The sequence below is a fragment of the Teleopsis dalmanni genome, chromosome 1 (genome assembly GCF_002237135.1).
Source record: "Teleopsis dalmanni isolate 2A chromosome 1, ASM223713v2, whole genome shotgun sequence".
NCBI classification, from domain to species: domain Eukaryota; kingdom Metazoa; phylum Arthropoda; class Insecta; order Diptera; family Diopsidae; genus Teleopsis; species Teleopsis dalmanni.
The window spans coordinates 113798149-113823370 of record NC_051846.1 but is presented as its reverse complement, the minus strand read 5'-3'; the positions used below and the strand labels follow the sequence as shown (position 1 = coordinate 113823370).

At 33.8% G+C, this 25222-nt stretch overlaps 2 protein-coding genes and 1 long non-coding RNA gene across 3 annotated transcripts; all 3 read left to right on the top strand.

Moving 5' to 3' along the window:
* Positions 1 to 5333: 5333 nt before the first annotated feature.
* On the top strand, positions 5334 to 7846 carry LOC119665599 (26S proteasome regulatory subunit 8-like). The gene is made up of 2 exons (XM_038074824.1): positions 5334 to 5444; positions 7493 to 7846. The coding sequence occupies exons 1-2, from the start codon at positions 5334 to 5336 to the stop codon at positions 7844 to 7846; spliced, it is 465 nt and encodes a 154-aa protein (XP_037930752.1).
* A 1025-nt stretch (positions 7847 to 8871) lies between these two features.
* On the top strand, positions 8872 to 9376 carry LOC119673344. The gene is made up of 2 exons (XR_005252046.1): positions 8872 to 8913; positions 8973 to 9376. It is a non-coding gene; the product is annotated as an uncharacterized LOC119673344 (long non-coding RNA).
* A 13438-nt stretch (positions 9377 to 22814) lies between these two features.
* Positions 22815 to 25106, top strand: LOC119688167 (vacuolar protein sorting-associated protein 26B-like). Its single transcript, XM_038102843.1, has 2 exons — positions 22815 to 23132; positions 23457 to 25106. The coding sequence occupies exons 1-2, from the start codon at positions 22986 to 22988 to the stop codon at positions 24696 to 24698; spliced, it is 1389 nt and encodes a 462-aa protein (XP_037958771.1). The 5' UTR covers positions 22815 to 22985; the 3' UTR covers positions 24699 to 25106.
* Positions 25107 to 25222: the final 116 nt, after the last annotated feature.

Below are 25222 nucleotides of genomic sequence, written 5' to 3'. Positions count from 1 at the left end.
TCATACCCAAGTATTTCGCAGTATTCGCGTGAGGGATTTGTGCTTCATCGATGTAGACAGGTATATGACTGATGTTTCGATTTGTGAAATGTACATGCACTGATTTTTCTTTAATCAGATTGATTTTCCATTTCCTTGCCCAAGCAATTATACTGTCAATACGATTTTGCAAATTATTAGCTCCTATGAATCATCAGCAAAAGTTGCTGTGAACGTCGTTGCACTCTTTGGCAAGTCGTGTGTATAAATGAGATATAAGAGAGGACCCAAGACACTACCTTGCGGAACTCCAGCGTTTATTTTATGCAATTTGCTATAGGCATCACCGTGCTTCACCGAGCAGATTACGTCATAATACTCCGTTGGGAGAATATTTTTTAATTTGGTAAGCAATCCGGAGTGCCAGACTTTATCGAAAGCCTGCGAAACATCTAAAAACACAGCTGAGCAGATTTTTTTTCCTCAAGAGCTTTTTCTATTACATTGGTAATCCTATGGACTTGATCTATAGTGAAGTGATTGCACCTAAAACCAAACTGATGTAAAGGTATTTTGTTTTGACTTTCAATCAGAGGAAGGATTCTTTTATGAATGTAACATGAGTAGATTTTGTTTCATTTGCTTTCATGCGTTAATGCTGCAACCATTTTGATAGAGGTTTGAAAAAGGCTACAGAGGGATCGCTACCACTCGCCAGGATAGATGTATCATCTGCAAATGTTCCGGTTACAATTCCTACCGTCTTCAGTAACTCGTATGTGAAAAGCAGATAAAGGGTTGGACCGAGTACACTGCCTTGTGGTACTCCAGCTCTAATATCATGTAGAGAAAACATTTCATTCTCATTGTTGACATAAAAGAATCTTTTCAATAGATACGATTTTATGAACGTATAATAGTTAAGTGGCAGAAGCTTTTTACATTTGAAAAGAAGTCCTTGGTGCCATACTCGATCAAACGCTTGAGATATGTCCCAAAACGCTGTTGAGCAGTATTCTTTTTGCTCGAAAGTGGTCTGCATTTTTTCAACAATTCTATTAAATTGCTCAATGGTTGAGTGTTTTCTTCTGAATCCAAACTGGTGATTCGGAATGATTCGTTTCGACTCAATTATCGGCATAAGATGTTTTAAAAATAGTATGTCAAGAACTTTTGAAAGAATGAGAAGGAGGCTTACTGGACGATAGAATTTTACATCTTCAACTGGTTTTCCCGGTTTTAGTATCATCTTTATTTCGGCAACTTTCCATTTAGCTAGAATGCAACTTTTTAATAAGGATGCATTTAAAAGATGGGAAATAAAAATTAAGACAACATCTGGAAGTTTTTTAAGGATTTCAGCAGTTATGTCACAACCAGGTGCCTTTTGATTTTTAAGAGACTTAATAGTAGAAATTATTTCTCGATTTTTAAATTTTCTAATTGGTAACTCCATTTAGTAAGTTTCTTTCAAAAAGTTGGAAATATTGACATCTATTTCTGGATCGCCAGTCATATCATGTGGAGTAAAAACGTTTTTTAGATGGCTTGCGAAAAGTTGAGCTTTTTCAGACTTTTTTTTTGCCCAAGTATTATCTGTTTTTTTAAGTGGGGGTCGATAATCTTTTGTATTACTTAATTTTTTATTTGCTTTTCATAGAGAATAGTGAGATAAATGAGTCGTATCGAGGCTATGTAAGAACTGCTGCATATTTTGTTTCCTCTGTCGTTTCAGCAGAGTCTTAAGTAATTTTTTTAAGTTTCCTCTTGTCTTCAGGAAATCTGATACGATGCCATATTTTTTTAGCATTCCGTTTATCCTTTAGTGTTTTTGTGATCTCCCCAGTATACATTACTAGATTCTTCCTATAGACTTTTGGAGGAGCAGTCGCTTTCCATGCTGCTTCCTGAATAGATCTGGTTAGGTATTCAGTCGCTTCAATTATTTCTTCTTCGCTTTTTAGTGGCATTTTGACGTTTAGAGACGATGACAATATTGTTTCAAATATAGTCGAATTTCTTTTCTTTTTGTATAATTGACATTTTTAGACCTTGTTTCTAAGGTCTTTATCTATTATGACAATCACTGTTGAATGGTCTGATGATAACTCTAAGCTGGTCTTACACTCCACATGTTCATAAAGAAAGCCCTTGGTAGCGCAGAAATCAATAAGATCCGGCATTTTTGCTGTATCTGATGGCCAGAATGTGGGCTCTCCTGTGGAAAAAACTTTAACTTTCAAGAGTCTCACTGCTTTGTATAATTCACGTCCCTTTGTTGTGGTTAGTCGTGATCCCCACAATATATTTTTCGCATTGTAATCACAACCAGTTATAAATCGATTCCTTAATGTTGAAAAAATTTTGTGTAGATATCTTCCTTTACATTATGTTTTGGTGGGCTATGTATGTAAAGGTCTTTTATGATTGCTTACTTTTATTGTGGTAACAATCATAATATAAAAAAAACAAACCAAAACTATTTAACAATATAACAACAATATATAAAAGAATATGTATATAACATACAAGTTTTTATCTGTCAGAATAAAAACTATGAACATTGCCATCTCCGTTTTTATTCTTCAATATATATTCTCAATAATATGGCAGATATAAGAATTGGTCGGACTGAGTCCTCGATAATAATATTTGTGGCTTGGATTTCATCAGTGCTGTAGTGAGTACATTCATAATGTTTAAGTGTTTTTACTAGAATATTTAAGTGTTACTACTTACTAGAATATTTGTCATGGTAGTTATTTGATTCATTACTTCTCGCATTAGTTTTATCATTTCTTTAATTTCACTCACCAATGCATCGCTGTGTAGATTATTTTTATTGGACGAAACTTGATTAATTTGGCTGGCAGCAACTTGAGCGTAAGTTTGCTGAGAGGTTTTATTTGGAATAGCTTGACCTGGAGGTGCGCGTGCAGCTTGAGCGAAAGTTTGCTGTTTTTCGTGTTGTTCTTGATGCTGATTAGTTGAGAGTGCAATTTCAGGATTAGGTTTTAGAAATTTTTGTCTAAATGGTGGAAAAGTAGACGCTTTTTTTATGCACTAAACATCTCTTGTAGTTTGCTGGGTGATGACCATCACAAAGAACACATTTGACATCATTTGTTTTGGATTTTCTTTCGCAGTCAGCCGATGCGTGACTACCAGCTCACTTAATGCTTTTGGGTTGTCTTCTGCATCCTGATTTAGTGTAGTTTGAAAGAATTTATAGTTATTATATTATTATTATAATTATCAATATCTTCTTTTTGGCAACCTTATGCGTTTTATAAATAGAAAAATACTAATATTTTTTTTTATTTTATTAAATACATGGCACGCCGACGGGGAATTGAACCCGTCTTTCCCGCGTGGCAAGCGGGCATGCAATCCACTATACTGTGGAGGAGGGATGATACAAATATTATTTTATAATTATTTTATTTTTTTTATTAATTTTATAGTTATTTCATTTATTTGACAGCGGCATATGCTAAATAAAAATTAAATAAAAATTAGTTGATTAAATTTTATTTTTTTTTGTGTTTGCCAAATTCTTCGTATTTCGTGTCGTCATTGTTCGTAACAAAACCGTCACTTTTTCTATTTTATTTTTATTCTATTTTCTATTTTTCTATTATTTTACTGTTAAAAGGTATGAAAAATTATATTTTATTTACAATCCTGTTAAAAAAGTCCTCTTACCAATACGCAACCGGAAACGGGAGTCGTGGCGGAATTTCTGTTCGAGCATGAAGGGTACCTCTGAAGTAAGTCGGTTACAAAAGATGGACACCAAAGATCCGGTCTCAAGACTTGGTTTAACCCGAAAGAAGGATGGTACAATGACGGAGACAGTAGGTGAGTCATTGAGTACTCTCATGGAGATCCATTTTCCAGGAAGTTTCAAATCACTGGCGCTCTCCCAAAAGGGGAATGAACAGAGAGGAAAGATTTGATGCAGAAGGGATAGTGACCATAAATGCAGTTAGGAATGCCATTTTGACAGTCGCTCCATTTAAGTCACCGAGGTTAGATGGCATATTTCCAGCACTCCTGCGATGGGGAATTGATCTGCTCACAGTTAGGCTCACGGAGATATTCAGGACGTCACTGGCAACAAGGTACGTCCCTAAAGCTTGGAGAGAGTCAAGGGTGACTTTTCTACCAAAGCCAGGAAAGAAGGATTACACAAAAGCAAAGTCATTTAGGCCAGTTAGCCTTACCTCTTTCATGCTTAAAGCTATGGAAAAGGTAATAGTGGACTACCTAGAATGCACCACACTAATGAAATATCTTTTAAGCAGATGTCAACTTCCTATAGGGCGGGGAGATCCACAGAGACTGCCCTGCACGAAGTCGTGAGGACAGCTGAGAGAGAGCTGACTTCAGAAGGCATTTCGAAGTAAGCTTTGATAAATTAAAATCTGCTCTAGCTGACCGAGAAGTCGGTTCACTTATTATTGGATGCATAGATTTCATGCTAAGGCAAAGAGCTGTAAATCTACAAAATGGAAGACATAGACTGAGAGGCAGAGCAGTCAGAGGCTGCCCACAGGGAGGGGTGCTTTCACCATTTCTGTGGAACGTGACCATAGACTCTCTACTACAACAGCGTGACTTCAAAGGCATACAAACAATTGGGTATGCGGACGATATAGCACTGATGGTGAATGGCAAGTTTCCAGACACCATTAGAAACGTGATGAGAGGTGCTCTCAAATGCGTCGAAAAATGGTGTAGAGAACAAGGCCTGGCCATCAATGTCACGAAATCAGACACTATCCTCTTCACGAGGAAGAGAAGTCTGTCAATGGAGCCCTTACAACTTTTCGATAATAACATTCGCATTTCAAAGTCAGTGAAGTATCTAGGTGTTGTCCTAGATAATAAACTGACTTGTAAGAGAGTCTGCGGAAAACGATGGGGGATATCCCCAAAATCGATGCACTGGATCTATACGATGATGGTCAGACCTATTATAACATATCCGTCAGTTGTCTGGTGGTGTAAAGTCACCCAAAAGACAATAAAAACGAAACTAGATAGAGTCCAGCGACTAGCCTGTGTTGGAATAACAGGCGCTATGCGAACTACACCAACACCAGTATTAGAGGCGGTGCTAGGTTTGCTTCCGTTGGATTTACATATAAAGAAAACGGCGGCACTGGGAGCAATTCGCATGAACCGGAGCTCCACATGGAAAAACTTCGGAAAATTAGTGGGCCATCGTAAGATTCTTGATCTCGTCCAGACTGCGGCCAAGGAAACGCAGATGCCATTGGAGACTATGAGGAGAGTTAATGGGACAGAAGTGTCCTATAGAACACTGATAGTAAATGGCCTTCTACATAATGAATGTGAAAGGAATGACACCTATTGGATCTGGATCACCTATTGGATTGTCAGGTGTATCAGAAAAAGATTCTGATAGCGCTAGACAACCAAGCAGTTATCAAAAGCATGCAAAAGACATACATAACTAACAGCTTAGTACAAGAATGTGTAACGAAGCTCATGGAATGTGCTCATGGAAATGAGGTGACGATCATGTGGGTTAAAGGACACATCGGTATTGAGCAAAACAAGAAGGCAGATGAACTTGCAAAGCAAGGATCAAGCCATAATTTCTGTGGCCCGGAGCCCAGAATACCATTGGGGTACAGCATGACGGCAGCCTGTGTCTATAAGTGGATAACCTCACTTCATCTTAATAGATGGAGAGAATTGAGCACTTGTAGACAGACCAAACTCATGTTACCAAAACCGTGGGCCAGAGAAGCGATAAAGGTGCTTAGCTATTCGAGGAGCACCCTAAGCTGGCTGACCTCACTAATTACTGGACATGGCAACTTCAAGTATCACCTCAAAAAGATAACTCTTGCTGAGGAAGACACTTGCAGACTATGTCTAGAAGAAAAGGAGACAGCGGTGCATTATTGTGCCAATGTCCAGCACTGGCAAGTAGGAGGAAGACTGTCTTGGGACACCATTGGGTTGGTGACGACTTGGGAGGAAACCTCAAGGTAAATGAATTGCTTGCATTAACAAAAGATGTAGTTATGCGAACGGAAGCCACTCCAGCTTTAACTCAATAACAACATCCGAGAATCGAAGGGCGAAAAAGGACCCAAGTCGTATCGTGGTCTACTTCGACTAATCCTTCACTTCAGTGGGGCCACTTGTTGGACAGTGCGCTGTCCCAACGTCCCACCATATTTATACCAATAATTGCAAAGAATTATTACTCATTTTCGAAATTTAAACTTTAAATTTTATTATATGTTTTGCATACATAAGCCAAATAGTACGTTTCCATTGCTTACTTAGTAAGCGTAACTTACTGAGTAAATTTCATTATCATATAAAGAGCTTTCACTTACTATAGAATACAGTAAATAAAATTCGACCAAAATCATACCAAAAAAGACGAATGCAACATTGGAAATGATCAAAATTTGACATATTTAACATATGAAACAAAATGTAAACATAAACAAATAATAAAAAAATCGAAAAATCAAAACAAACAAGAAGTAAGAATTTTTTTTAAACATTTATTTTTTTTATAAATAAAATATATATATATTATATAAAAATAAGTTTATATATCAAATATATATATCATATCATTACAAAATATCATATATTATTTAACAAAAAATATTTATTTCACATTAATATTGTAGTAGTATAAGTATTGTAGTTGTATGGTAGTATATAAGTATTGTAGTCATAAGGTGGAATTAAGCAAACACATGTAAACTAAGGTAGAATTAAGAGAAAGAGCAATAAAAGCGAACAGTTGTTTTACTACCGTCGTTACTACCGTAACACACAAACAGACGTGTGTTATTTTCTACTAAAATATTAGGAAAGCAATAATTGAGATCTCACAAGTTTGATTTATAAATTTATAAATTGAATATTTATATTTCAATTTATAAATTGAATATTGTGTTTAAGGTAAAAAAAAAATCACCTGGAATGCGTGTGGGACCGAAGAACTGTGAGAGGAAAATCTTCTTCAATGTGTGAAAAAGATGAAAGAGGTTACATGGGAACCGCGCTGAAATGCAAACGAAAGTGCACTTCACCCAACAGTTTAGGCAAGTGTTCATTAAGTGAAATTCCTGTTATATCATTACTTTTTTGTAATTAAAACTACGAACGTGTGCGAGTTAGGTTAAGTTGATGCTAAACCAAATGGGACTTTCTTTGTGATTTTTTGCACTGCACACATTTAGCCACTTATCCCAAAAAAGTGTTCGAGTTACATTTTGACAGCTTATATCAGCTGTGAATATGTTTTGATTTCAGTACCTTGTTTACGTATTTTGCAATAGCGGAGAACGTGCAAGTTGATGAAGCATTTTTATTTATGCAATTTCTCGAATTAATTTAATTAAATATTTGTCTTAACATATTGATAAAGAGATTCCTAGAAGAATATCCAAAGGTAATTATAAAATAATTTCAGTAAATAACATAACTTATCAGTTTGACTATTTAGCGCGAGCTTTTATGCCAAAGCGGATATTCCTCCGAAATATTTAGATCTGTTGTAAAAAAGAATAATTCGGTCATAAAAAAAATTGAAATTCCCGCACCAAATGAAGAAATTCGTTTAGATATTCTCAAAATTCATTCGCGTAAAATGAACTTAACCCGCGGCATTAATTTGCGTAAAATAGCTAAACTTGTACCGGGAGCTTCTGGTGCAGAAGTTAAAGGCGTTTGTATGGAAGCTGGTATGTACGCATTGCGTGAGCGTCATGTGCATGTTGCTCAAGAAGATTTTGAAATGGCTGCCGCTAAAGTAATGCAGAAGGATTCAGACAAGAACATGTCTATTAAAAAATTATAGAAGTAAATTTTAAAACTTTTATATATTTATACATCGAGTATCATAAAATGATTATTGATTTGTAATTGAATTATCATTTCTTGGATCTTCACAATTAAAAATTTAAAACTTAGAACATTTACGTTTTTTGTATTTGCTTATTTTTTATGAGAAACACATAATTAATTTTTTTTTGTCAATAAAAGCGGATTTCAAAAGGCTGTATATCTTTACAGCTGACTTCAGAAGAACATCAAACTGGAGTCTTCACGTCCCATGTATAGGCTGCAGTAGCGAGTGTGTTGCCCATCAGAGCATAACAATTTAAGAAATCGGTTTTTGGCATTGAATAATTTTTGACAATGAATTTGCATTGTATTTTTCATATAATATGTTATAATCCGAAAGCAGGGTAGTCTAACAGGTACTACAACACCTGCAGAAGGGCAGGAACATAGTTGTGGATTAGATTAATTGTTGGTTTCTAATATGTTGGTCCTATTACTGCGTCTTGTATCACAGTTGTAGATGATTTTAGTTTATATAAAAAATGTTTTGCCACTATTGTCACTAAGAACTTTAGAGAAAGTTTCACCGTTCGTAAGAAAAAGAGATCAAGTAGGATTCAATAAATCAAAGCACTTATCTCGGCTTCAACAACAAAATTTTAGCAGAAATTGCATAAATTATGGCAGTGATTCTCGACTCAAGACATGCTGTAGACCAAAAAAATATTCAATGTATTTTACAAACAAATTATTAAAAGCAACTGGTGCAAAGAGAAGTACCAATATTTTCCAAACAAATAATATCGTTAAGGGCAAAAATTCAATATTTTATAGGCTAGCGGTCTTAATCGTGTATCAGCGTATGAGTAATCGTGTATGAGTAACACTGGTTTAAGGTATACTCTTATTTTGAAGTTATTTAGACCACCATCATTCAGAGTTAACTGTCACAAAGTATAATTAAATTTACTTTTAAACAAAGTAAAAAATTCAAGAAATAATTCAAATTCAAATTTTATTTTATTTATTAATGAATTACTAAAACCGTATTGACAATCATTACAAGATCTGAATTAAAAGGTAAGTCAAAAATTGTATTTGTTATGAAGGCAACAGCATACGAATATCATTATTTTCAGTAACATCGCAACATGTTTGATCATTTGTATCAATAAGTTTACTATTTGCATTAAATGATAGTAAGGACGTACTCAATCAACGTGACCACCACTAGCATCATAATGTAACGCAGTCTGTTCGTCACCATCACGTAAATTTACATTAGCATCCGAATTGAGTAAAAAATATAAAATTTCCAGTGCATTGTGATCTGCTGCCCTGTGGATTAAATAAATGCCATTTTCGTCTAAATCAGATTGGCTTCTTTGACAAAATCAAAAACACCTGTTTCATGTCCAGCTTTTTGTACTACATCATTTCGCGATAGCTCAGTGAAATGAACTACCCAACTTAAGGCAGGTTTAAATTAAAGGCAGGTGCACTTTTTAACTTTGGCTGTCAAAGTGGATCAAATTGTTTTACCTTTTCAATATATAAATTGTTTACAAATAATATTGAACACAAATAAAATTATTCAAATGTCAAAATTACCAAAACAATATTGCCAATTCAATGAAAGGAAATTCAATTATTTTTTTGGAAACAGCCACTATAATAAAATTTTATCAAATAAATATTTATAATATTTAATAAAAGTAATAAAAATTTCAGAAAATGCAAATATTTACCTAATTTATCGCAAATGCTTATTATATAATGAAAAATATATGCAAGAGGTGATCACTTTTCAATTAAAAGTTTTCTAATAACGATAATTAATTTTTTAATACAAATAAAACAAAACGTTTTAATAAAATTATATTTTATTGTCATTTTCTATATTCATATATTCATTTAAATTCACGTATGAAAATATTATCTTATGAAAATACTAAAATGACAGCCTTTGCGATTTAGTCTCGACTTAGCCATCTCGAAAATGTGTTATCACTACATATTCGACACAACTTAGAATTTCCCTCATTTAGAACGCAAATTAGCCTAACTCGCACACAACATACTTAATCTTTTACGATTAATATTTGATGTTTTATTTAATAGTTAATATAGTATAATGAATAACATATGTTACTAAGTTTTATGTTAACTACTTTTCTCTTTTATTTTAAAACAGAAAGAATCAGCAATGTGTTGTGGTTTACAACGGAGGTCCGGTCATCGTGAAAGTTTGTCAATATCGGGTATAGAATTTTGGAGAACTTGCCTATTGACAATTTGTATCAATCTATGATAGCCATCTTCGCCGTTACTGCTAGCATCGTCAACATTGTCGTCGACATCTTTGAAGTCTAAAAAGAACTAGGTGTGTTCTAGGTGTGAAAAGAAAAATCAATGATAACTGACTAAATTTTTTTTATTTTTAAAAAATTATAAATTATTATAATTTTTAAACATAATAATATAAATTTTTTATAAATTTTATAATTATATAAAATATAATTACATAAAGAGTATATATTTTTTATTGTTTTTATTCTTAATTTATAAGTTATTAGTGTTATTATTAGCTATTAGTAACATAAAAATAAAACTTACTGAAAATTTGAAACTACACATCGACCTTTTTCGTCTCCATTTGGATTGTTGCTGTTTAGCGTTCCAGCTCGGTTTGAAGTCTTCTGTTGTCTTCTCAGAACCGACATACGGATTTCATTTTTATCTAAAATAGCAGTAAAATTTTATTCTTTATTTAATAATATTTACCCTGAAATTATTTTCGGTGTCAATTTGTATCTTAGTTTCGTGTATATTGTCCCTGGTTAGAGAAACAATATGAAAAGTATTGCTACCAATCAGACGTGCTAGGAGTGTAACAAGGGTATTTGAACTGTGTTCACGCAGATAAATTGGAGGGGGCTTAAACTTTTTGGTAGTAGGCAGAACAGCTTCCTCCATAGATTCTGCTAGTTCAACAAATCTAAAAAAGTACGGTTGTGGGTGCACTATCTATGTTAGTTTTATTTATTTTGGCACCTTTTAAATTGCCCGTTTGGGGACTAAGTTGCCGTTTAATATTGACATAGCGTTCCATGTATGTTTGGATTTTAGTTTTATGTTATGGACTAGCTATGTCGGGAACTGCAAGCGATGCTGCTGAAGATACGTTTTGTAAGCTTTTATCAGTTTGTGTAGTTTTCTGTGGCAACTTGTTTGATACGTCTATTACTAGACAAGCATTACGTTTTGTTTGGAATGCTTATCGTATGTCTTCTCTCTGGGGCAGTATTTGAATTACTCATTTACGTGGTTATGTATGCAAATGGCAGGTTTGCTAAAAGATTTACTTATTTTTCTGGTGTTAAAATAAGATGAAATACAATAAGCTTCAATAAGATAAAGCTAAATTTAATACAAATATAAATAAAAATGAAATTAAATTGATATAAAGAGGTTTTTTCGAACAGTAGTGAACTACAACAACAAAAATTTTATTTTTAATATTATTTTAATCAAATCCAAGATCTCCCTAATCGACCTAGTAGGAAATGCAACCCACCGTGATGGACTTAGGTCTTTTACGAAAGGAATATAAGAGACTATGCAATAGGGCAAATTAAACAATTGTGAGAGTGACTGGTTAAAATACAAGATCTCTCTCCAAAAATATAAGAAAAATGTACAAAGGTCCAAGAGAACTAGTTGGCAGTAATGCTGTCAGGAAGTAAACAGCAATTCCGAAACCTCTAGACTACGTAAAATCCAATCCAAAAATCCATCTGTCCCTGAATTACTCAAAAAATGTGATGGGACATGATGTAACAATAGTATTGTATCATTAGAATCACTATTACTCTCTTTCCGGGATCCTCTATATCGGTAATTGCATCCACGGACTGCCTTAATCTCTCATCGGTAAGTTCTATTATTAAATGTGCTATTTTTAGTTTTAAGCCCTATAAATCACCAGGACGGGATGGTATACATTCAATTGAGCTCCCAAATTCCTGATAGGTAATACACAACCGGTTTCCTGTCATTTTTAGACATTGTTTCATTTTCAGTAATGTTCCGACTAAATTGAGGGAGATTAGAGTAGTTTTTATACTCAAAGCAGAAAAAACCTCAAATCATAACCCCAATGAACTCCGTCCAATAAACCTCTCATCTTTCATGTTAAAGACTCTTGAAAGAACTATACATGTAGATTAAAGCGTCCTGTAAACACCAATCAGTGGTCTCTCTCACTGCATGCCTACACTAAGGGAAAATCTATAAAATTGAAAAATCCAAACTGAAAGAATTTTTTTTTAACAATATACTCCCAAGTGCAATAGTAAGCATCTGGGTGTTGATGATGCGTTCATTAGCTTTATAAATCAGGAAGGATCCAAAACAAGAAATGGCATGGACAGTGGAATTTTCTCAGAGGAATGAAATAAATCTTCCTACTTTAGGATTCCAGATCTTTGTAGTATCTTTCAGATGGAAGTGATCGCCATTAGGGAAGCTATAGCTTCTTTGAATGTAGATGATATATTTGGAAAGAATATATAAATATTATCAAACAATCAAGCTGCTTCAAGCGCTTGAGTTCAGTCCAATTTACATCTAGGACGGTTTTTGACTGCTATACATCTATAAACGAAATATTGACGCAGCTCAATATTTCTCTAATCTGAGTTCCCGGCCATTGGGATATTTTCAGCAATTGCAGAGCATACGAGCTAGCCAGAAAGGGTGCTTCAGGACCATACTCGGAACACCAAAACAATCCGGACATATCGTTAACATCATGTGAATTGTTGCTGAATTATTTCTGTACTGAAATTTTTAACAAAAGATGGGAAGACTCAACGATATGCAGGCATCTGTATGCAATGCCTGCATATCGATAAAAGGAAATCCTTCCGATTAAAGGAAATCCAAAATTCTTTACTTACAGGTCACTATAAACTAGAGAATCACGCTAAAAGATTAGGTCTCCCTTTCAATCAAATCTGTCGCAGCTGTGGAAAAGACGATCAGAGTGCCTCTCATCGACTATGTTTTTGCCCAGCTCATGCACGGGGACGACTTAATACTTTAGAAGCCACTTTCTTCAGGACCTGGACCAGTTACAAAACTTGACACTAAATACCATTTTATGCTTCGCCAAAGGTTCTAGGTGGTTTTAAACCCTGAGATATTCCTATATATACGATAACAAAATGGGCCAATAGGCCCATCCACTAGGAATAACCTAACCTAATCGTGGTTCAGTAGCTTTAATTTACTTCACTGCTGTCCTTCTCTCCTAGTGGAGCATAGGGCCTCAAGGTTTCCTCTTAATCTTACTCTGTTGCTTGTTTCTCTCGAAATTTAGTTCCAGGAGTTCTGTGCGTCTTTAAGCTCCTGATCCACGATTCTTCGCTGTATCTTAGCTGGGGCATCTCACCTTTTTTTTAGTGACAGTAGGTGGAAACATCGAAAGCCACTATGTGAGACTTCAACCCACCAAACTACCTCTTAGGAATGAATGGAGAAAATTTCCACAGCATTGTGAAATGAATCCAATAATCAGGGGAGAGAAAGAAAAATAGACTTAGTACCAAGCGAGCTGGATTTTTCTAAGTGAGAAAGCAAGGACATACACTAAGGAAACTGGGTTATAGAGAAGGGGATGGGGTTATGGCAGATGAGTGGGGTGAGGATAGCGGTAAACTTTGTGACTGAGGTTACGGAAGTCGCGGTTATAGGGGGATGGAGTGGAGGTTACGATTCCCCTCATCAAAGTACTGGGACAGGTATTGGAGGGCTTTAAAGCATAAGGATAGAACAAGATCTTTAGGGAGGGTAATGGGAATAGAAACGTTAGGAGAAAGATCATGTAGGTACCTACGGACGAGTGTCAAAAGGTACTCTTCAATGCGAGTGATCTTAACATTGTCGTAAGGGACAAAGATGGAGAAGTGCTTGCCCTCAGGCTTGCGCTTATAATTGGTGCAATCCCAAAGAAGTTTCCGCTCAAACAGGCTTATTCTTTCCATTTGGATGGAAGAGATTTCAGACCAAATGGGGAAGGCGTAGGTGAGGAGGGGGCGAATTTGCTTTTTATAGCAGAGTAGCTTAAATTTGCAGTTAACCTGGTTGTGTCTTCGAAATGCATTTTAGAAGTTAATATGCTAGAACCGGGAGTTGCGGATGGTATAGTCAACGTGGGGGATAAAATTATGTTGCAAGGAAAAAACAATGCCAAGATACTTCAGCTTGGGAACTAGCTGAATGGGAGTGTTGTTGAGTCTGAGCTCGATGTCGGAGATATCAAAACGGCTGGTGCTATCACGCTGCTAGCCTAGAAACGCAATAGCAGAAATCTTTGTGAGGTTGAGCTTAATTTTCTACCTGATTAGTCAAAAAGGGATTCAAGGTGGGCATTAAGCTCATCGGAAATGCGGCGGGGGTTAGACGACCGAGCTTCATCACCAATTTGAATGGATGGAGGATCTTAGATAGTGTAACCGCTACAAATTACTTTTTTTCATATCATCTGTGCAAGCCGGCATTGGATGCGCAGGAATTAAATATATCAAGTCACTTTTTTTAGGAATCTTTACTAAGGTACCCTCGATGTAGTTTCATTCTCCCAAACAGATTGAATTATTGAAAGCCAAATATTGAAAGCCAAATAAATAAATTGTTTTTTGACTAGAGCAATCGTGCTTTTCTTGTTGTCCGCGTTTTTTATAGTAAAATTTGGAAACTTACTGAGAAATTATTGTTTAAGTTGTTATAAACTTGATAAATTGATAATAGTCACCGGGATTGATGAATTTTTGGAACGGGCGTGTTAAATTTTATTAAAATCGAATTTAAATTAATTGTGCTACTAGCCAAATAAATTATTTACTTTGCAAAATAATTTGCGCGTATTTAAATTTGATTTGATTTCTTTTTATACACATACTTAAACAGCTGATAGAGACAGCAATTAAAGCTTTTAAGCTTGAAATAAAAATAAAAACAAGTATTGTGAAACGCACATTATTTTTTTCTCATAAAGCAATTATTAAGTGTAATTGTGTAATTGAATAAATCGAAAGAAATATAGTTTGCTGACAGAGTCAGTTAATATCAAACACATTATTTTAAATATTGTTTTAAATATATAATATATATGACTTAAAAATGAAAGAATGCCATAAGTGTCATATAGGAATCCGTGGTGAGACGGGTCTAATATGTTCAGGTGTGTGTGGTCATGTTTATCATACTGCTCCAAAATGTTCAGGTGTAGAACAATATAATATAAATATTTTATATAATAAAATTATACATTTTATATGTGAAGACTGTGTGCAATACATACAAAATGTAGACTTTGCTTTAAGAAAAATGCAAGAAAGTGTAATTTTAAAAGAATACAAAAGCGAATTTAAGGAATCTCTAAAAATTAATGAAATTGATATTAAATCTTTACTAAAGGCACTTGAAACTAAATATTCAGATAGAGTCACCTCTCTTATGGCAGTGCAAGAAAAATATGAAAAAAAATTGGCTTCGTTTGAGCAAAAAGTAATAGACTTGTCTATTAATTTGACTAAAAATAACAACGAATTAGGTGCTGAATTAGTAAAAACTATCAAAAATAATGAAATTCAAAGTGAAACGTACGCCGCAAAATTAAAGATGAAAAACAATCCTAATATTCCAATAACGCTTAAACTTAAAAACAAGCAATTAAGTGAAACAACTAAACATGATTTAAAAACTAAAATAAATCCATCAGAGCTAAATGTTAAGGTTTGTGGTTTTCATTCTAAACATGATGGGAGGGTAACAATAAAGTGTGTAACCTCAAAAGAGAGAGAAATTCTTGCAAAAGAATTAAAAAGAAATTAAGTAAGAACTATGAAATTGAGACACCTGCTATGCGAAACCCTAAAATCCTCATTACCGGCATGAGCGAGCATTTGGAAAATAATAAATTTCTCCAAGCAATAAAAAAAGAAAACAATATGGGGATTAAGTGAAGATATTGTTTTTAAGAATATAATGAGTATTAAGTCCAATGCTGTTGGGTTAGATGAAATCTCTCATAAATTCATAAAGCTCAGTGGTATGGAAACAAGCTAAAGTTATACCAATTGAGAAAAAAGCCAATGCTTGATCAGTTTCTGACTACCGTCCTATCAGTATTCTTCCTTATCTTTCCAAAGTGTGTGAGACTATAATGTCTGAACAGATTCGTAATTATCTAAACATTTTCCATCTGCTATCTCCCTATTAATCTGGTTTCAGAAAAGGTCAAAGTTCTGCGTCTGCTATGCTGAAAGTCCTTGAAGATATTAGATTAAGTTATGATAGGGATTTGGTTACTTACTTATGTCTTCTAGATTTTTCAAAAGCATTTGACCGAGTTGATCATGCTTTGCTCTGTAGAAAGCTCATAAATAAGTTTCACTTCTCCAGTTTGGCTTCTAAATTTATTTTTAGTTATTTAACTGAGAGATCTCAGTCAGTAGTTATTGATAATAAATTTTCAAATTTTAAACTTCTGTTTTCTGGGGTTCCTCAAGGATCGATTCTTGGGCCATTGCTATTTTCGATCTATATTAATGACGTTTTCTCAGTATGTCAATTTTCGAGGCTACATGGATATGCTGATGATATACAAATGTATTATTCGTGTCGGAGTGTTAATTTAAATAACCTTGTCACAAAGATTAATATAGATTTTATATGCATACATCGTTAGGCAGTTGAAAACAATATGCTGCCAAATGCAAATAAAACCATCATTTTGCCGATTACTAGGTTCGAATTATACTAAGACGCATTATCTCCTGTGGCGATTGGAAACTCAATTATTAAATATAGCACATCGGTTAAATGTCTAGGATTTTCTTTGAATTCAAAGTTACTTGCCTCTGATCATGTCAATGTTGTTAGGAAATCATTTATTTGCATCAGATATTTGAATTTATCTACTAAGTATACCCCAGTCGTTGTGCGTGGCTTATTGGTCAAACAACTGATAATGCCTATAATTACTTATGCCGCGTTGGTGTACTCCAAACTTGACTGTGAGTCCTTTGCTAAATTGAGAACTGTAGTAAACTGTAGTACTCGATACGTATACGACCTTAAACGGTTTGACCATCTAACAGTTTATAGGAATGCCATTCTGGGCTGTGACATTCAGCAGTATTTAAATATTCGAATCTGCTTATTTCTGTTTAAATTGAAAACTAATAAATATTCGGAGTACCTTTATAATTTCTTGCAGCCTACTCGTTCCAACAGATCTCTTCTTTTCATAATTCCAAGATTTAATTTTGTTGCTACCACCACGTTTTTCTGTATTCATTCAGTCCGATTATGAAACGTTCTGCCAAGCTCAACCAGAAATGCATGTAATTTTAGAGTTTTTAAAATGTTATTGTTAACTAAACTTATTTAAATATATAATTTTTATTTTAAATTCAATGTTAATTTCAATTTAATTTCTATATTTCTTTATCATTATATAATAATATTAATTTGAATTTGTAGCACACTAATATTTCAACACAATTTTATCATATTTTCTAATTTTTGTAATATCTAAATAAATTATACTTAAATGAATATATTGTTAGCTTTTAAGTTAGTTTTTAAGATAGTGCAATAAAAAGGATGTACTTAATAAAATAAAATAAAAAAAATTAATATCTACCACCAATTCTGGGCTTCATTTTAAGTATTAATCGTATGCTTTGTCAATGCCAGCAGCTTTGCTGGTTTTCAGGGCTTTAACTGCTACTATCATTTCTTTTTTCGTTGGAGTCACACTCGTTGGAGTATTGTAATTGCGTATAGATCCACATATCTTCGGCTTCAGCCGCTTCCGCTGCTTTGTTACTTTCTGATACTGAATTATTTAAAATACTTCGTTTTTTTTTCTTTATTTGCCAACAAATTTCCTAGTTTGTCTTTTATTGGTTTATTTCAAGTTATTTTTGCCAGTTAGCTGTTTGGAAATTTCGTGCAACTTCTTGGTGTCTCATTAGGGTGGCTCACGTTATAAGGGGGAAAATTAAAAATGATGTTTTGAATGAGCGCACCCCCTAGGAATATGCCATTGACCAAAAAAATGATATTCCCAAAGTTTTGGATCAATAGGATTAAAAATGACGTTGCGCCACTCGAGCAAAGTTGGGTTTTCAGTACAAAAAACAGAAATTTTTCAATTCAAGGTCATTTTTTATCTTTGTTACTTGTTTCAATAGTTATTAATATATACTCATTTGATAGATAATTGAAATATCTTTTTAATAAGATACTGATGAGCAAAATCGGTTAAAAATTATGCGCAAAACACAATAATTAGTTGAGCGACTGTGCTCTATTTTCTATTTTATAGCTTTTAGCTGGCATGCACAATGCAATCGCAAATGTTTACAAGAAACGGAAGAAACATAAATAAAAAATAAAAATAATACATTTCTACTTAATAATTTATATAGACAATAGAATTGAAAAAGTAGTCAAAACAAGAATTTTTTCGTAAGCAAACAAAAAATGGTCGTACAGGAAGTATGACTGAAGTTAATATCTTTTTAGCAAACGAAGCAAGAGCGGCTAAAAATTCCATTGATTTTAATTGGAATAAATTCGATGAAGAAATTTGTCTCAAAATGAAAGCTGAATCTTTAATCAACAAAATTGGGATAACGCAGACAGAACGATTGAATTTATCACTCCTAGTTTAGATTCTCGATGGAGCATATGTGTGAAAATTTTAACCCACACTAGGTTAGGTTATGTTCGGAAGGCACGTGCTGACAGTTGTCAGCACTTCTACTCGGCGACATATATTGCCCATTGGGATGCTCTCAAAAAATTTTACCAGGCGATGCGAGTTGCTAACCTTTGTTATCCTTGTTAAACCATTTGGTTTTCCAGATGAAGTTGAGGAGATCCGATAAGCTTGCTTTCGTTATCTCTTGCAAGCCAGTAAAATAAGGATCCCCAAGACATTAAAGTAGCCTTGTTTGTAGTCCTGGACAGAGACATAGGAAGTGGTTGATAGATTTTATCTCCTCTTCATCTTGGCAACTTCTGCATAATCCACTTGTTGGAGCAACTTAGGTCATAAGATTCTAGCGACCTTACAGTCTTCGCGGTTAGTTTATAAATTGATAGTCACCGTATTTAGAGGTCGGCCTCTCCTGTATGCAGTTCAGCACCTCTTCCGGCCATGTCATCTGCTAATTCATTCCCTTCAATATTGCTATGTCGAAATGTACTATGTCCAGCAAAGAGAGACCTTATGATATTTGATGATTTAGATTCAATTGCTTTCAGTGCGGCCTATCTACAAAAATAATGATATTCGAAGGACGAATTATACTTTGTTGTCTAATGTTGACCTCTTTTTCAATAGCATATATCTCGCCGTGAAACACGCTGTAAGTAGCAGGGATTCGGTAGCACTGTTTTATCTGCATATATTTCGAGAAGATATCTGCTCCCGTACCGCCTTACATCTTTGAGCCATCTGCGTAGATAGTAACTGTAGAGTTACCGGTCACAGATCGAAGCTCCTAGCTATCTCTGGTTAGATAAAGAGTGGGAACCCACTAATGAAGTTATTTTCCTCAAAGAACCTTATTGATTTCGTGACCGAAAAGATAAAAAATTTTTTGATCGTTTTTGCCTATCTAATAGTTTTATCAGTTTCGATCCTTCGCCATGGATGGAGACGCAAGATTATAGAGATGCACTTGGATTCTGTGCCAGACTTCATATGATAAATGATTGTATAGAAAGAGGAATTAGACTTATGATGGATTATAATTCGATTTTGACAAAATATGAAGAGGAAAAACAATAACATATGTTCTGCAAGTAGTCGAGCATTATCATAAAAATTATCCTTCACGTTGTCAGATTTATGTTATAAAACATAATAAACACAATATATTAATTACTGAAAAAAAGGGTTTTCTTGATATTATAATTTTTTATAAATAATTAACTAAATCGTAGCATATACCTATTACGTACTTGTGCATGCCAGCTAAAAGGTATGAAATAGAAAACAGAGCGCAGTCGCTCAACTATTTATTGTGTTTTGCGCATAATTTTTAACCGATTTTGCTCATCAGTATCTTATTAAAAAGATATTTCAATTATCTATCAAATGAGTATATATTAATAACTATTGAAACAAGTAACAAAGATAAAAAATGACCTTGAATTGAAAAATTTCTGTTTTTTGTACTGAAAACCCAACTTTGCTCGAGTGGCGCAACGTCATTTTTAATCCTATTGATCCAAAACTTTGGGAATATCATTTTTTTGGTCAATGGCATATTCCTAGGGGGTGCGCTCATCAAAAATCGCATTTTAGTTTTTCTGAGCCACCCTAGTGTCTCATACCCCAACTGCTTTTTCGGCGAGCTCTGCAAGCTCGCTGAACCATTTGCGCTTATCTTTCATCGCTGACTTTTTACATATACTTTTTTATATACCTCGATTTCAGTTTGTATTCAGCCTTTAAAGTCGCCTTAGTGCTGTCGTCAGATTGCCTTCGTTTCTTCCGGAGTAAATAAAAATTGTTTCTTTGTCATTTACACCACCATTTCCTAACCACCTGCATTCTTGTGGAGCAAGAATATCGATCTGGTAATGGAGCATTACATGTCGCCGTAGTTCTAATTTACCGCATTTATAAAGTGTTCCAATTAAGTCATTTCTGTTGATATGGTTGTTTTGCAAGTTTGTTGTCAGATGAATATTTAGATTCGAATCTGAATTTTCCGTTTGAGTCATCTGAATACTTAAACATAAATTTAGCGTCTACATATCCGATACGTCTGCTGTCGTGGCAAGGGGATTAGCCGTGAATTAGTTACCCCGTAGGGATTAAAAATGGATAGAGCATTTCTCCATTACATGTCTTTATGTAGACGTGTTTCCTGATAATGTTGTTACCCAATTTTTATTTCATAACCCTAACCCGTAGCTAGCAATGACCCAGAGATAAAATAATATTCAATGTTTTTAGATATAGAAGATATATCTAAAAACATGGCTGCAGTATATTGCTTGGACTAAGGCGATCTTACTATCGCTCTCACATCCTCATAGAGTGCTATTTCAGTTAAATTTTCTTTATATTGTATATGCTCAGTGTCATGAGTTACGTCCCCCTCACATACACAGTACAGTATAATGGGCAACAATGTATAAATGTCCAACAATGTATAAGTATCCATATTGACAACAATGTATAAATATCTATAGTGGACAATAATTAATAAGTATCAATAATGTAAACATAAACATCTTGTGCCGCTGAATATAAAGTGTCATTTGATTCACCGCGCCACAGTGAAAAACAAACATAAACACAAAAGTAATAATTGCATTCCATAACTTATCGCACTCTAAGCATAAATATTAGAATTGTATCATTTCACTTTCACAATTGTATGAAATATAAACACAAGATCTGATGCTCTAAAGCTCTTTTGAGAAGATTTAGAAGTCAGTCTTGGTCAAACTCACATTTATATCACACGTAATATCTTTCCAATAAACATAAATTTTAAAAATCTTTACTCGAGTGTTTTATTTATCGCAAACAAGTTTTTTTTTATATTTTTTAATTGATAAAAACAAAATTCATGTAATTTCTCTTTTTGTGAAACCTCGAAAATACGCTTTGAACAGATCTTTAAAAGTTTTAAGGATTAAAGACGTTAAGATGATTGGTTTAAAGTATAAATATCTTATAAATATCTTATAAATATCTTATCTAAATATCTTACTCTTATCGATTTTAGAACCGATAGACGCTGTAACCTATCTTTAGGACAACGGTGTACAATAAAAAGCTTTGCAACCTGTAAAAATTGAAATTAGGTATAAAAAATATCATATCGGGACGTAAACTTTTAAATGCTTATTATTATTATTAAAAGAAGGGATTGTGCTCTGCAACCTAAAAGATTTATTGTGCCCCTTACTCGGGTTAGAGTGTTTCTCCAAGTCCGATTTCTTTAATGAAAGACAGTATAGAGCCTACCTTTCCTAGTCTTGAATCTTTATGATCCGTGAAATACCATCCTAGGTGTTTCTTCAGCTTGTGCAGCAGTGCCGGGTAATCCCCAAGCACATGGTATGCAGTTTCTCTCTCTTCTCTACAGTTTCTACAGTCAGAGTTGAATTGAATTCCTAACTTCGATAGGTGAGTATTCAATCTACAGTGACCGGTCAATAAAAATTTAAATGCTTAAAAAGTACAAATTGTTCAGAATAAAAGTTTCGAAACTTCCTTTTACAACATACTCAATCAGTAAAAAACATTTTTACTTTAATAGGCATGAACTTGTTGGCAACTAAGAAGTTAAAAAATTCAGAGATCTTTTTCTATTTTCTGTATTAAAATATTTCTTTTTCACAATTTTCAAGTTTGTGAACCTTTTTAATTTTGTTTGAATTTTTATTTACAAACAATTTCTGACAGATGATTGAAATCAGAAAGGATCTTATAAGATCTTCTCTGATAAAAATATGTATTAAAATTTCCAATAATAGTTGAGTGTAGATAGCACGACGGAATATATCTATTTTTCATTTGAATAATAGTTTTGAACTTAACATCATATTATATATATTTTTTTAATGATGGAGTGTTCCACAAAAGTTAAGATGATCAAATATTCGAGCTGGGAACATGGGCTTTTAATTCCTAATCGATTTGCAATGTTATAACTGCTCTTTCTAGTTTATTAGGAGGCATTTACATAACTATTATTGTTAATATTTGTTTCGTACAAATATACTCCATTTCTATTAAAATTAGTTCTTAAATTTTTATTAAATCAAACTATGTAACTGTTGTAGGACGTTAAAAAACATCCAAAAATTGAATAGAAATTGGAGGTTGCAGCGCCACATACTTTTTGCTAAGTTTGATTCCTAATGAAAGTTAGTTTTAATAATAGTCGGATGACTTGGCATCACTGCGCTGTCAAATTTATCAAAATCGCAACCAAATTGAAACAGAATATTTGCACAACAAAACGCCCAAGATAAAATTGAAAATTGGAAATAAATATTAAAGCATTAGTACACAAAATATTTAACAATTATTTTCGAAAATGAATTTTTTAGGATTCGGACAATCAGCCGAAATCGACATTGTTTTTGATGGTGCCGAAAATAGGAAAGAAGCTGATGTCAAGGGGGAGGACGGGAAAGTTGAAAAAATGCTATTATACTACGACGGAGAAACTGTGTCCGGAAAGGTTTGTTTTCATATCGTCTTTAATTTGATTATGTATCAAATCAGCGAATTGCGTTTAGAAGGCATACAAAATGTTTTGATGTTGAACTCACATCAAATTAGTCAGTGCGCCTAATAAAATTTGCAGACAGACCCATACGTTGTTTGGTCCGTCGTTCAAGTGAAAAGCTGTAATAAAATATTGCTTCTTCTGATAATAAGCTTCTGAGCTAAATATATTTAAATTATTCCTACTAGAATTGTAACAAATATTTCACATATTTCTAAACCTATAAGTATGTAATGTATATGCATATGTAATTTTTTTTTTTATATAAATTTTAAGGTAAATGTCACTCTAAAGAAGCCCGGAAGTAAACTAGAGCATCAAGGAATCAAAATTGAATTTATTGGTCAAATAGAACTTTATTACGATCGTGGGAATCACCATGAGTTTAAATGTTTAGCTAAAGCTCTAGCGCGTCCAGGCGATTTATTACAAAACACTAGCTATCCGTTTGATTTTCCGAACGTTGAGAAGCAGTTTGAAGTATATTCTGGTTCAAATGTACGACTCCGTTATTTTTTACGTGCCACAATTGTACGTCGAATTAGTGATATAACCAGAGAGGTCGATATAGCTGTGCATACATTATGCAGCTACCCTGAAATGAATAATCAAATCAAAATGGAGGTGGGCATTGAGGATTGTCTTCATATTGAATTTGAATATAACAAAAGCAAGTATCATTTAAAAGATACAATTATTGGCAAAATATATTTCTTATTAGTCCGAATTAAAATAAAACATATGGAAATAGCAATCATAAAACGAGAATCAACTGGTACCGGACCGAATATGTTCACTGAAAATGAAACAATTGCAAAGTATGAAATAATGGATGGTGCTCCAGTTAAAGGTGAAAGTATACCAATAAGAGTGTTTCTCGGTGGTTATAACCTTACTCCAACAATGCGCGATATTAACAAAAAGTTTTCTGTTAAATATTTTCTCAATTTAGTTTTAATGGATACTGAAGATAGACGTTATTTCAAACAACAAGAAATAACACTGTGGCGAAAAGCAGATATTGCGCGTCATCACATGCAGGGTCAACAGCAGGTGTCGGGTGTACTACATCAACAACACGCCCCGTCACATTTAGTAGGCGATCATTCTGCTCAAATAGGTGAAAATAGTGAATTTGAAAATGAATCTAATAATGTTGAACCGACTCAAGAAAGCAAAATGGGATTGTTTACACGCGAAAGCCCTAATCAAGACTTTAATCAAAAAGATTCATTACCTACTTCTCCCTCAACGTCTACTATCGCTTATATTGAGCGTGGAATGGGTGATGGTGCCGCAACAAGCAGCACATCACCTGTGATGCTTTCAAATACGCCGCCACCAATCCCAGTAGTTTCTCAAGAGGAGTGTGGCACTTTTCTTTCAGAGGAGCAATCACAAAAAATTACTACTAATGTAGATTTCTTAGACAATGATGATTGTTTAACAAATGTGTCTTTGGACCAACCAGCAGAGATCGAACCTACACTAACGAAAACGCCGACACCAACTGACTAGTTGTAAACGTAGCTGCCTATATAAAATTGCTTAAAGCCATCCGATAAATATTTTCAAAATTAATATTTCGTTTTCTTTTTGTTTTGAGTATTTTTTTACAATTGTCAAACGCCCATATTTTATTTTACTTAAATTAGAACGCGTAACAACTTTTTTAATATTGAAACTAATTTATATATGTATTATAATTTATTACGTTTCCCAGGTTATAATTTAAATAACGATATTTCGATTTTGAAGTGACAAAAACATTATTGAATATATTGCACTGTTTTATCCAGATTATTAATAAAAGAAAATCTAATTAAACATATTAAAGTATGAAGAAATTAATCAGTATCAACAAATCTTACAAGTAATATTTCCTATAAAAATGAAATAATAAACGTCCACGCTTCGAAACAGCTAATTATACAAGGAACGAAACGAATCCTGTCGAGGTTTCGAAACGTAATACAATACTTGTTATAACAGTAATATTAAACATCTGTGCCAAGTTATCAATAGATTTTATTCCGAAGCAT

What these genes read in the sequence shown, in the direction of transcription:
- LOC119665599 (XM_038074824.1), top strand. Translation starts at nt 5,334, where the DNA reads ATGAATGTGAAAGGAATGACACCTATTGGATCTGGATCACCTATTGGA. An exon ending in CAAGCAGTTATCAAAAGCAT is followed by an intron (nt 5,445 to 7,492) that starts GCAAAAGACATA and finishes TTGACTATTTAG; the next exon opens with CGCGAGCTTTTATGCCAAAG.
- LOC119688167 (XM_038102843.1), top strand. Translation starts at nt 22,986, where the DNA reads ATGAATTTTTTAGGATTCGGACAATCAGCCGAAATCGACATTGTTTTT. An exon ending in GAGAAACTGTGTCCGGAAAG is followed by an intron (nt 23,133 to 23,456) that starts GTTTGTTTTCAT and finishes ATAAATTTTAAG; the next exon opens with GTAAATGTCACTCTAAAGAA.